Source organism: Propithecus coquereli, unplaced genomic scaffold, assembly GCF_000956105.1.
Source record: "Propithecus coquereli isolate 6110/MARCELLA unplaced genomic scaffold, Pcoq_1.0 Scaffold303, whole genome shotgun sequence".
NCBI classification, from domain to species: domain Eukaryota; kingdom Metazoa; phylum Chordata; class Mammalia; order Primates; family Indriidae; genus Propithecus; species Propithecus coquereli.
In genome coordinates this window covers 1,050,861-1,065,161 of record NW_012148653.1, presented here as the reverse complement: position 1 = coordinate 1,065,161, position 14,301 = coordinate 1,050,861, and the positions used below count along the sequence as shown (strand labels likewise).

General features: G+C 38.9%; 1 protein-coding gene across 2 annotated transcripts in view; it reads right to left on the bottom strand.

Annotated features, from left to right (window-relative positions):
• Positions 1 to 14,301, bottom strand: part of GLRA2 (glycine receptor, alpha 2) — a 210,184-nt gene that overhangs the window by 134,800 nt on the left and 61,083 nt on the right. For both annotated transcript variants that reach the window (XM_012649801.1, XM_012649802.1), the window contains exon 4: positions 12,151 to 12,374. In XM_012649801.1, the coding sequence (XP_012505255.1) occupies positions 12,151 to 12,374 (224 nt within the window). The remainder of the gene's footprint in view (positions 1 to 12,150; positions 12,375 to 14,301) is intronic.

The following is a 14,301-nucleotide window of genomic DNA, read 5'->3' as shown; positions in this document are numbered from 1 at the left end:
CCACTCTACCACATTTCCTCCTTAGGAAAACAATCTGTTACCAAATTATCATCCTCCTTTGTCCGTGAAGCCAGCAGAGTTGGTCATAGACACCTTAGTTGCCTTGTACCTGCTCAGGGATACCCCTTCCATGTTTCTTCAGGCATCCAGAATTCTCATGGCTTGTCCTTTTAAAAACTTCTTCAGCCTCCCCTGGCAGCCTGGAGACCTGGGTGGTAGACCCAGCTTACTCCTAAAGAGCTATTTGATCTTGACTAAATCTCTGGGTCTCCTTGCCCCCAACCCCAGCACCCCCATCCTGCTCAACATCTCTGTGATTATAAACTGTAAGTGAAGGTGACCAGCTTGAAGGATTTCCTCTTACAGGTAACTTTACCCTCTTGAATATGATGAAAACTTTAAGTGCAAGTAATAACACTTCTTAAACTCAGAACTTCCTGGCAATCAGGGTAGATAGGTGGGATTTATTGCCCCTACAGGGCTTTATCATCCAACATCTTAGAACACAATCCACTCTTTCCCTGGGAACAAAAGGAAGACCTTACTGTACAATGCAGATCTGTTGAATCTTTCCTCCCAGTTGTAACTTTAAATTTCTTAACCATGTGACATTCTAGTGTCAGGAAGATTTGACAGGATGCATCAAGTATCTACCAAGAGTGTCATCTTAACCCAGCTAGACCTTAAGTGAAATTAGCCTGGGGGCAAGTTAGAAGTTAAAAGTGCATCATTAATACAACCCACACATGGAGAGAGGGAGGGAAGACTTAGGGAATCACTGGATTAAAAAATACTGCTAGGCTGCCTGTCTGATCAAAACATCATTTAGCATGGTGGGTTTCAATCTCTGGTGTGCATAAGTGTCATCTGAGGGGCTTAGTAGGAATGCAGATTCTCAGGCCCCCTTGATAAGCAGCCCAGGTGACACTGATACTGGTGCCCTGGAGCACACTTTAAGAAGTACTACTTCAACAGGTCCCAAGGGATGACTTTAATTCCTGACCATGTGATAGACCAAAAGGAGAAGGTTTTGAAAAGGAAATAGAAAAGAGGATTGGGAAAGGGATCTGCAACTTTTCAGTAGCAGTAGCACTCTCCTTTGAAAATGTTACTTTCTACTTGACACCAGGGTAGGACAATTAGCCCCAAGTAGACTGCTAAATGATTGGACTGGGGGTAATGAGACAAAGGGGGTGGTTAATCATAGGCCTCAGTCACAGTGGAGAGTCACACTAATAAAGTCAGGGCAGTGAAGCCGAAAGTAGTCCACTGGCAACCAAGAATATGGCAGGTGTGTCTAGAAGACTGGGAAAGCTGCTAAGAGAGGTGTTTAGGACACTTTTTAGGTGAGGTAGAGAAAATGTCAAGACCAATGTGCCTGTTAACATACCCCAATCTGCAAAGGCTCAAAGTAGACAGTGAAACTCTACTCAGGATGGTGGCAATTTATCAGGTTACTGTCTCTGATCTCTAGAAAATCAGCCACTGAGAAATTTCGAAAGAAGTTAGGGAAGTGGCTGCAATATGCATTGAATGAACCACAACAAAAAATTTACAAAATTTCATGGTACTAGCCATGAAACAGGACTGAGTGTGGGGGAGGACTAGCTCCTGGTCCTTAGAAAGGATTGGTGTTAATAATCAGGATTCCACCTGGGTTGGAACTTAGTACATCCATACAGCAATATTTTGGCAATATTTAATTGGGCATCATGTATCAGACACTTGAAATAAGACAGTTTCTCTCATGAAGGAGATCACAACTTAACATCAGAATTACACGTATATATATCCCAGTAGCTTGAATTTACTATTCAACTTTTTGAAGTTGTTTCCAGCACCCCCATTTAGAGAATCCTTTTTGATAACATGAATCAGACACACCTGAACTGAACCTAGTAAAGCGTTTTAGGTACTCCCTTGGGGCCTAGATAAGCACTCACATTGATTGGGTAGAGCAGATAACCTGTTGTTACAGACCTGGATCCTGTGAAGGCCCTTTGCGTCTATCAGAGAAACATGCCTTGCACTAATCATCCGATGCTCCTGAATCAAAACCCAAGGTACCCACACAAGGATCTTTATTCAGGGAGAACAAAAAGAATTGGTCCAAGTTTGGCTTGGCAGGCAAGGAATGACATTTTATAACTTACAATTCTGAAAGCTCTGTGATGAAATGGCTGCTTTGAACTCACACATCATATAAAGCACAGAGAGAATCCTGCCCACTCCAGCCCTGAGCTGGTCACCTGGTTCATGGGCAGCCACAGATGTGGCTGCAACTGGGACGGATTTCCACATAAACAAAATTTGAAAAATTCGTGGCCTATAAATTGTTAGGAGTTCCAGAAATATCCTAATATGTCCTTGCTCAAACACTTTCCAACTCTTAGCTGCTATGTATAATCAACTAACAGACATTTAGCTAAAGGTTCCCATAACTATTAAGATACAAAGCTAGGAAGAGAAATACTTAGTCATTTCTCCCTTTGTGTAAATGAGTCAATAGATTCCCAGATTCCCTACTGATATCCCCAAGAGCAGACTTTGATGCTGAGAATATCAAAGGGAAAGATGAAACTAGATGAAAAACAGGGCTCAGAACAGTGTGGCTGGGCCCCAGAGACACATCATTTTTTTCAATATTGTCTAAGGCTGGACCTAAATCCCAGCTTGGTCCTAAGCTGTGTGTTGGACTCTATCCTCTCTATTAATTCCAAATAAGCACTTCTGCTGTTTTTTCCTGTTGACCTTGGGATGTGGAGGAGATAAATGGCAACATTGCCTGGCTCATCAGCTGTTCTCTTCCTCTCCCCTGACTAAAATCCATGGCTGAGTAGGAAGGTCCATGTTTACCAAATATTATAAAGGCATCATAGAAAATACCCATATGCATTGAGCAATACTAGCTGGGAAGGACAAAAATACAATATCTGCTTCCATCTGTGCATGGGCCCTTCAGAAAATGTGCGCACATATGGTTGGCCCATGTTAATTAAGTCCAAATATGGATTGAATTCAACTTGGAGAGCAACTGATAAATCTGCAGCTAAAATTTTTCCAAATGCTTTGATAGTTTCTGAATGAAAATGTTTTGAAGGTGTTGAATAGGAGAGGGCTAAATTGAACACCACCAGAGAAAAAAGCTCAAATTACCAAAGATTTAGATAATCTATACCACTCACATTTTAGTTACATTTTAAACTTCAAAGTAATTTCACATCTAATATTAATACTATATGCCCAAACATTCATGAAGATAAAATGCTGTTAACCTGCACATTAAAATAATGAGAGCTGACTTGTCCACTGTCACCGTGTGTCTAACATTACAGCTATTTAATGGGGGCATTGAGGTGAAGAAAGAGAGAAAATCCTGTACAGTTGAGCGATTTTTTTAACGTTTTGTTTGGGATTATCTTACTTAACAAAAGGGGGAAGAGAACAAATGCTAGCATGCTTGCAAACTGCAAGTATGGTTTCGAGAAAACCAAAATAACTTTGTACCCGTTGACAGCTGAAAGCAAAATTGTATTATTTGGTTGGTATTTGCATTAAGTCTTCCATTGTGGTAACTGGTGGAGAGTTGCTGGCCACTGTTTCTGGTGGCAAAGGTTGGAGAGAGAATGGAGTTCTGGTCAGATGGTAGGATGGTCCATCGTTGATTGGAAAATACTTTGCAACCAAGCATAAGTCCTCAGTTTACTCTTAAGCAGCTAAAGGGAAGGACCTGTGCCAGCTAAATTATTATCTGAAAGTAGATGCAAATATCACCTCCATTACAAGCTACATGTCTCCCAAAAGGAGGAAAGCCAAAGCAAGTAGAGTAGCCATCTGCTTTGGACTAAGTATGAAAGGTGAGTGAAGCCTGAGTGATACAAGTAGGTGCCATATGTATGGGTTAAGGAGGATGAGAACTGTCACCCTTTCTTCCTCCCCCTTTATCCTACAGCCAACTCAGGGGTAATTAAGACATTCATTGAACATTTAGTATGAATCTGGAGCTAAGAAAAACTGCAGATCAAAGAAAGGTTAAACAACTTCTTATGGTCACTTAGTAACACTGGATTTGAATTCAAGTCTTACTGACCCTCAGAACTGACATCTGCTCGACCCCCGTAGCATTCTGTCTTTAATCCCCTAGCTCACTTTTTATTTTCTACCCTTCATCTGACTACTCAAATTTAGCAAAATATCTCTACTAAAATGAAACATCAAATAAAATCTTTGTTTTATTGTCCTTTGAAAGAACTGATCAGTCACATATGGGATGGCTTTGCTCTGAAAGTGTGCCACATGTGGAACTTCACATAATTATATATGTCCTCAATTGTCTTTTAATAACTGTCCAATGATAAATGTTGTATTCTCTCAGTACAGGTGTTGATTTATAATTTTAAATGCCACAAGCAAGGAGAAACTTGTTGAAGAGACTATTGAGCTTTGCAGATGGACAAATTTTTTTCCATTTTAAAATGGAGTGCCTTTCCTTTGGATTGTATGCCATGAGAATGCACTAAAGTAATTCATGAGTTTCATAAGAGCTATGGTGATATTATGCATGTTTATTTTGGGGTTAATGCCATCCAGGGAGCCTTTCAAAGGTGGCAGTATAGACCAGGCAGAAGCCCACATCAACATAAGTTGAGCAGGCTCACCAGGACCTCTGATTTTTCCTTTGGATTTCTGCCACAAGAAAATTTAGGTAATGAGTAATAGCAGACTAGCTCATCAACTCTGCTGGCTCATATCTACCATGTGATTCTTTAGCTTACATATCCAGTCAATTATTGTCCTAGCCGACCATCTTTGTATAACTGTCTAAAAATATATAAACCCTGAATTCACAAGCATATTCTAAAATAATATCTCATGTATAGTCCTGATGATTGAACAGAGGATATGAATGATCTAGTTTGCAATTGGGAAATTTCTCAATAGGAAGCTTAGTTCTGAGTATTTGTCATTGTGTAAACTATATGTTGAATGTTTTAAGGCTACCTCTTCAACTAGAGGTAGTCCAGTCTTTCCTAACCCACTCCAAAATCAGATTCTTCTCAGGAGCTGAATATTTAGTTTGGAAGAGAAGGGCTCAAAGATCCAAAAGTAGTTGAGACAAACACCTTGAAATTCATAATCTCCTCTTGCTGACCCCAAGCCCCAAGGGATATGAAGAATCCACTTTTATTTACTTATCAGGAAAGTGTTTTGTGGTTTGGAAAGGAGAGGGACATTATTTTAAGTTATAGACTTAAAATAGTGCTAGAAGGAGCACTAGACTTTGTATAATCCTCAGGTTCATTCTCATATTAGAGAGGAAACTGAGATCCAGAGTGATGAACTGATGGAGATGGAGAGGCTGTTCTATGATCCTGAAAGATACAGTAAATGATGAAAGGAAGCATGGAGATCACAATGCCCTGAGCTAGCTTCTCGGTATTCTGTTCTCCCTACCATCACCTGAAGAACAAACTCTGATGAATGTAATGAAATGGAAAGTTACCTCCAAACAGAGGAAAACCTACTAGTTGCTATTGCTAGCCCAGTCAGGTAAACAGTCAAGGACAAGTGGTCATGCTAGCTGCCATGTATTTCATTGAACAATTCCCTCTTTTCCTTCAAGCAAGGGTAAGATCCTTACTCTGTTATATTTGAACCAGTATTATGCACCATAGTGTGTGTGTATTTCTGAACCCAAGCAGGAGCTTAACAAAGCTTTCCAGCATTTTATGAGAGTCTGTCATGTACACAACCCACTTTCTAGAACTTAATACTTTTACCCTCTGTTAGACCTTTTTTAAGGGTCCCTCTCCAAAAATACCCCTCTGCACCTCTTAGCTCAGCTCCTGTTGAATCCATCAGCATGTGTGCATGCCAGCGCCTCCCACCCTCACAGCCTTGCTCGCCTCTAGGAAGAATGGAACATTGTGGTTTCCATGGCATTTCCCAGCACTTCTCAGAAGACTTGCTGCTTAATTCTGATGTGGGCGCTTATGTTACAGTCATTAATTAGTTCATTAAGTCAAGTCACAAAACTAATGAGGATTTGGACACAGAGTTGGAAAATGAGAATGTAATTTTGTCTGGATTATAGAATATAAAGATAAACGTGGTCCAAATATTCACAGAGAAATCACAGCTTTTCATAACTGCCTTCTAACAGAAAATGCGGGCTTATGTGTTTTATCAAAATTGAGAGTAAGATAATCAAAGAATCACCATTGGTAACATTTAGGCAGGTTCACTGTGTGTGCATTTTATTTTCAGCTCTGACATCCAAATAGAGGATGTTCTTTGTTCCTATGCTATAAAAAATTCTATAACTAAAGTTAGAATCTTTTGAAGTTTTTGCATCAGATCGTAGGATGAGTCAAGGCTGAGAGGCCATATGAGAAAAGTTGACCTTTTATGTGTGTGGGTAGAGTTGGTCATTAGACAGGATTGTTTGGGGGGCACTGTTGGATGTCTGCCTAGAAATCTACACTCTACCTACTCTCAGTGGTGCCTATAATCTATCATCAGAGCATGTTAATCCCCAAGAGTTCTCTATTACAACTCAAGTACTACAGGGAAGGCAGAACACTGAATCATCAACACATGGAATTGTGAATTGACTCAAAAGGGATTAACAAACAAATTCACCTCCAGTGCCATAAAGAAAGAAGTTTTAGGTCAGATAAAGGCCCATGATGAGGCAAACAGATGCCTTGATGATATGGGGTGCTATTGTGGAGGAGCAATTCCATAATTATTTATGATTTAAGGGACTCTCTGCAATTGGAGTGTAGCATGAGACCCCTGGGCACCTGGTCAGTCAAATAAGACACTGAAGGCAAACAGTATTTCTTTAACAACTTCACCTCAGTCATACCCATTCTGGAGGCATGCAATATATCTGGAAGCAAAGCTGTTAACAGTTGGAGGGCCATAGCCTCTTTAATAAATACAAGGACCTTTTACTCTAAACAAACAAACAAGATCTTAAATGCCATAATACACAAAATATGCATACAATTTTAGGAAAGTTCAAGGACCCCTGGAGTTTTCACCTAGCCCTCAGGTTAAGAACTCCTACTGTATAGGGACACATTCAAAGAGTGTGCCTGTCCCAATCTTCAAGTTTTGAGGTTGTAGGAATCTACCTTTGTCAGTTTACTATTTGTCTTAGAGGCTGGAACAGAAAGAACAATCATTAAATTTAAAGAAAATACCAAGAGCTCTAGAGTGTATGATAATGCCACTTTTGAGTATCTATCTATATAATATATATTGCATTCTACTAATGCTCATAACCAAACTATCTCCTTATCAAAGCTGAGAAGTTTAGAGAAGTAACAAATTATCCTTAATTACACAGGTAATGGTGCTGGGGTCGGAGAATCAAGCCTAAGTGTGTTTGATCCTAAAGTCCATGTCTACTATCAGAAGTAACCAGGACAATCAATATTCAACACCATAGGGTCCAGAGTAGGGGCCTCAAACTACAACAAACTAAAAATTACAAGATGAAGAACATCATGGTATTCTTCAAATTAATAAAATTAGTAAAATTAAACCAGCAGCATAATGTTAGTGACCAAACATACGTCCACTAACTCTGGTAAGGCAAAAATGTCTGCAAGGAAGAACAATGAGGTAATCCCTCCATCCTTCCAAAAATGGTGGCTATTTGTTTATCATGTTAACAGATGGAGGAAAAAGTGACTGATTTAAATTTCAGCACAGGTGATTTAAGTTATACAAGAAAGAATTTCTTTACAATGTTAGCATAACATTATTATTACAAGATCCAAAGAGAATTTAAAATCTCTTTCTCTGAAGGTCTTTAAAAATAGAATGAGTTCTCAGTGGATTGCTTAAAGGCAGAGAGTTGACTTACTGACTTTAATGGGTCTCTTCAGCCCTTTAATCCTGGGATAGTAAAACTTTTCAAAAGGTAGATATGCTACGTAAGCTACATATGCTATATAAAATTATCAAATAGATCCATCTTCCTGTTTGAAAGTCAATTGTTTCACCTTGAATTTAAACAGTCGTCTAAGATATTTGTAAAATTGAAGACACATGTTCTCATCTTTAATCTTACCTTTTTCCTCTAACGGCCCCTCCCAAAAAGGTTGGTTTCAAAATGAAATGTCTTAGAATTATTTGTTTATGTCTTTGGACTTAATTTGGAATAAATGCGGCATTAATGTAGGGTAGGAGATGACAGCACTGAAAAAGTAGCCAGGAGCTTTGATTCTTGTCCTAGCTTTCCTATTTACGGGCTCCATTATTTTGGCTCATCTAACTTCTGAAAGAAGTCACTTCCTCATTGGTAAATCAAGGGTGTTGGATTAGATATTTTACAAGGTATCTTTGTTAAAAAAGAAATTATGCTTCTATAAAAGTCAGATTTCTGACAGAAAATTCTCAGAAACAATGGGATTTGAAGGAAGAAAACAAATATCAGCAAAGGCATTGTGGACACATAAGAGAAACTGTTCATCTCCAAAAATGCTCACCTTCTTTTTTCTTTCCTCTTGCCCGCCATACCCCATGATGTCCTGACCTTTACTCCAATGCATTATATTAAATTCAACTAATTGCTTGAACAATAATATGTGCAACATTCAAGGCTCACCTCATTTTTCCACTGTGGATTCAAGTCTTTGTAAGTAACCTGAATTTAGAATTTGACTCACTCTGAAGAGGGTGTACAAAGCAAGACATGTGTCCTTGTTCATACTTTGGTCAGGGATGATCAATAACTAATGAGGTGGGTCAAGAAAAAACTCAGAAAAAGTAAAGTAAGGTAAACACATTAGAAAAGAGAGTATTAAAGAAGAAATCTGAATAAAAATGGACAGAAATAGATTTGACACTATTGAATCAGCAAAAGCTGTGTCCTGCATCACTGGAGAGAGATTTGTTAACACTGAGATAAGATCTTTCCTTTGTATTTAAACGATTTGTTTGAATTTTATTCAAGTACCCCAAGTGTTTGAATGAAGAGGACACTTAAGGATTTCTGGTATACTACTCCCTCTTTCTTTATAGATCCCCATTCTTTCGGAATACAGATATATAAAATATTGGGAAGGATGGTCTTGCATGTTATGAAGTCAATGGACTGCATAGTTCTCTTTGTGCTTTATTTGACTATCAAAGCTTTGGGCTTTGGTGTCCGTGGAGAGTTAATTCTACCTCTAATCCTACAAAGCTAAGAAAAGCATGGAATTGTTCCCAGATGAAATACTATCAGTATTTTCTTTAGGTTTCAGGAAAATGCAAATATAAAACATCACTACAGACTATTACTTTTTAAAATGTGGATTAAATGCTTAAGTAATTAAATAATTACTTAATTACTGTGTAGGGTGGAGGCAATTTATGAGTTTGTCTTTGGTACTTCTAGTCCCTTCCTTGTATCTTTCCCAAACATTCTTCATCTTATCCCATTTCTCCTCTTAAGATCTAGTATGCTCATTCTTACTATGCTTCATAGACATCAAACCTACTGTCAGAAATTAATATCAGCTCTTTACAGTTTAGTATGAATTTAGGCCAATGGGTTCCCTCTTCCAGGGGTATTTGCATTGGAAACCTGAGTGTGCAGGGAAATTCCTTCCTAACGGAACTTCAGCAGGGACTTTTGAGCACCTTTAAGACATGGACAACTGTACACCCCTTGGCCTTAAAGTTAAGTCAAACCTACAGCTGGGCATGTATTAGCACTAATTACTCCTTGGTCTCTTGTTAAATTGAGTCCAGTGACTCAAACAGCAGCGTGGGTACTGACTCCCAAATTTTGACACCATTGAGGTCACACAATTCATTTGCAAAGTTAGAGCCAATTTTTTTCTTGTTCCCTATTTATTCCTATTACTTAATTTGTCATATGTCCACCTGACTTGTTAATCTGGAGCCATTCAAGGGCAGGGACCACATCTTACTCAACTATGGATCTCTAGGCTCAGCACAGTGTCTGGCTCATTTAAAACCCTTCTAGGGAAATAATTGACTCCTAAAGTTCAAATCTGCCAAGAGCCTGTGTTTCCTTAAAGTGACATCATCTCCAGTTCTCCTTTACCAAGGATTTTTCCTCTGATTGCAGGGAATACTCACAATGAAGGAAAAGTCTAAACCAGCCTACCATATTACAAACCCTGCCCAATCCAAAACAATTGTTAGGGCATTTCAGGGCCCGCAACATGCTATACTTGAGATACAAGAATTCCTCGGGGTCTAGGTCTGGGGAGCATTATATCTTTCACAATTATAGAATGTAAAGACCTTCATAGAACAGCAAGAAAACAACAACAGCAACAACCACCTGGTTTTATTTCAGCAGTACACAATGCCAGGTATCTATTAGAGCAAACGCCACTCAAGGCCCAGAGGATTAGCTGGAGCAGCTGATACCCTGTGCTGCTTTTTATAACTCTCCTTCCCAGCACCACACTCTACATATGTCCCATTTCATCAGCTCCCATCAACTTAGGTCATGCCCAATATTACATTTTACACTACCCAAATGCATTACCATGGAGAATATTCTGTGTTTCCTTAAAAACAAAATGGGCATTGGGGGAAGTTTCCTGGTTCTCTTTGCAAGCAGTGACTTTGCCACTTTTTACAAATGAGCAGGTTTTTTCATTCTAAAAGACATGGGGCTGTTGGCCATCAGCAAGCTGTGAAATTTCCAAGTATAAGAATGGAATATACAACACAGAACTAAATTGTAGATAGAGTTATTAAATGAAGTTGTGATGGTGCTGAGTCTGCAAACTTGTAAAACTTATTTGCAAGGATACTAGCTGTCCACTTTTTTGGCAATAAAATTGGAGAGAAACAGGGATTCTATAAAGGACCTTTAAAATGCCAGTAGTTTATTCAGTGTACTAAGTATTTCTCATATAGTACACTGTCATAGCCCTTTGGTAGATGTTACAAAAAGGGTAAAATCCAAGTATATTGTCTTGAAAGAGCTTATTATTTAAAAAGAGCATTGGTTTTAAAATACAGATAACTATCATTTTATTTATTGAACATATACTCTATGTCAGATACCGCGGCAAGTATTTTTTATATATTTTTATATTCAGGAGTTGGCAAACTACAGCCAAAGAGCCAAATTCAGTCCACCACCTGTTTTGTAAATAAAGTTGTATTGAAACATAGCCATGCCCAGTTGTTTGTGTATTATCTATTTCTGCTTTCAAGCTATAATGACAGAGTTGAATAATTGCAACAAAAGCAATCTGATCTGCAAAATACTATCTGGTCCTTTACAGAAAATATTTGCTGACCTCTACAATATTCATTTTTACAAGAATATTCAGAGATAAATATGGAGTTTCCCACTTTACAGTTAAGGTAACTGAGGGATATAGGTTATGTAACTCAGTAAGTGGCAAAGCTTGGATTTGATTCTAGATTTGTCTTGATTCCAGAAATCCATGTCCTTATGCTATACTCATACACAGAAATAGCCAAAATATAAGGCAAGAAAAAACAAAAGCCTTACAGAGTCACAGAGAAACTGCTATTAGAGTTCAGAAAGGGGGGGAATTACTTTGAGCTGGAGATAAAGATTTGATTAAAGATTGTGGAGAAGATAATATTTGAATATAAAAGGAAAAATAGATCTCAGAAATTGTTTGTCCCAAGCTTAAGTACAAGAAAAGTTAAAAGATCAAGGTCAGATGTTTAGTTAGAAGCACAACTGAGATTAGAACCAGGTCTCCACTCATCCAGCCAAAAGTATGTTGTCAATGACTATGCTGAGCCATTGAATTTTGTTATGTGTGTATGGTTATGTTACAGAATGGCAGAATTGTTGAAATGAGGTTTCACACATTATGCTCAATGACTATTGAACTGAAGGACTAGTATTTCCTTTATTGAAGCAATTAAGAACACATTTGTGCAGGTATTTACACAATACCATTACCCACCCACCATCCTACCAAATACATTTTTGCTATAGAGAATCACACTTATGAGACCACAGGGACCTCTGGTACTCTCCACCAACTTTAAGATTCAAATGATAAACAAGAAACCACAAAAGCCAAATATTCATATACACCCTGCCCTGCAGAATCAGGCAGTTCTAGGCCAGCAAAGAAATGGAGAAGTTAACCGGTACAGCCAGTGGAGTCTTACCTGATACTGTAGAGCACTTTGCCATTTTTTGAAATCCGCAGCAATTTGTTGTCAGTGGTGACATCGTGGAAGTTGGCACCCTTCTCATTGGCAAAGAACAAATCTGGTTTCCAAATGGAGTCTAGCATAGATGGATCCAAGTCCAGGGAATCATCTGGGTACTCACTGTATGCCAGCCGTGAATCATTCCACTGTTGCCTCAGAAAAATGTTCACTCGGTAATCCTACAGAAATGCCATGCACTAGAGTTATTTATTGCCCACCCTGGTATAAGAGGCCCATCTACATTTCCCTCTCACTTTCTCCCTGATTTTGTATAGAGTTGGTGTCTGAGTAAATGAGGCTGTGTATACCTTGGTCAAAATAAACCATTCAGTTCTATTAGGAGTAGGGACAGAGGAGAGAAAGAAAGAAGACTCAACCAAACGCCAATGGAACAGTTTGACTTGGTTGAATATTTTTATGTTGAAATTATTCATTCTGGGACAAAATAATACTAAAAAGCCATTTTTTTTTTTGAGACAGAGTCTTGCTCCGTCACCCTGGCTGGAGTGCAGTGGCATCATCATAGCTCACTGCAACCTCAAACTCCTGGGCTCAAGTGATCCTCCTGCCTCAGCCTCCCAAGTAGCTGAGAGTACAGGCTGGAATGCAGTGGCATCATCATAGCTCACTGCAACCTCAAACTCCTGGGCTCAAGTGATCCTCCTGCCTCAGCCTCCCAAGTAGCTGAGAGTACAGGCATGCACCACTAAGGTCGGCTAATTTTTTCTATTTTTAGTGGAGACGGGGTCTCACTCTTGTGCAGGCTGGTCTCGAACTCCTGAGCTCAAGCCATCCTCCCGCCTCGGGCTCCCAGAGTGCTAGAATTACAAGCATGAGCCACCACGCCCAACCACAAGCCAATTTTTCTATAGAAAAAGATAACAAATACAACAGTCTGTGATGGCAGATTGTCAAATAAAACTGATTCATTTTCAAAATCAGAAATGACAAGATCACTTTCTGCTCAGATGCTCTGGGCAGAAGGAAGCCCACTCTGCAATTTTGGTAGTGAAAATCTTATAAAACTATGACATGATGGGACAATATTTTTAAAATTCATCAATATAAACATTAAAATATTTCATGTTGACAAAATAATTCCCTTGCAGCTACTTACTTTAACAATTCTTAAATATTTTATCATTTTCTCTGAATATGTTGTATCTACACCAGCCAACCTGATGCTTCATCCAAACAGAGATCTTTTTCATGTTTTCCCAGTCTGAACACCCTTGACAAAGGTATTCTTCCTTGTGGGAGCCTTAGGTATACCCCTGGCATTCCCATTTGTTCTGGGAATTTCCTTCTATGCTAATGAATAAACTTGGGGTAGTGATGGCCATCCTGGGGACTTCTACACAAAGGTCTTTAGCTTCATGGAAAGTGTTGCTTCACCTGATAATCTGGAGCTCAATTGAGGCATTAACAGTATTCCCTAGTCAAACAAGACCGTGGGTTCAGAACAAATAGTTATCCACTATTGCCACAAGTAGTCATTTAGGGACATATATACTCATTCATTCTTATTCTTTCCTTTACATTTTTGGTCCTCATTTGCTCCCTCTCCACATATTAAGCACCTGGACTCTTTTGGTCATTGTTTAACTTACTCTAATGGTAATTAACTTCTCCTGGTTTGCCTGAGAACTTCCCATTTTTGGCCCCAAAGTCTCACAGCCAGGGAACCCCCTCAGACAGAGGCAAACAGGGATGGTTACTCTACCAGGTACCATGGAGACCATCTCAGGATGGCCAGTTTTTGTTAATTCCCTTAATGTCAAAAGAAAAAAAAATTAAGTTGTAAAGATCAATGTAAATGGAAAAGAGCTTCAATACAGTTCTATCTATTTAATAAACTATGTAAACTCTTGTGACTTTTTTCAAATGCAGTCATCCTGATGATCAGGATCACAGAGAATTTTGGAGGTGGCAGTTTTTGGAAAGGATGCCCCATGTAGGTCTAAAGAAGGCCAATGATCAAATAGTTACTAACTACTGAAAATCAGTCATCAAAACCAAGATCATTTGGGAAGACTGAGCTCTTAAGAGAGAATTGCTGGAGGTTCTCCATTGTATAACAGAAGGACTTTCTGACTTGGAAAATTT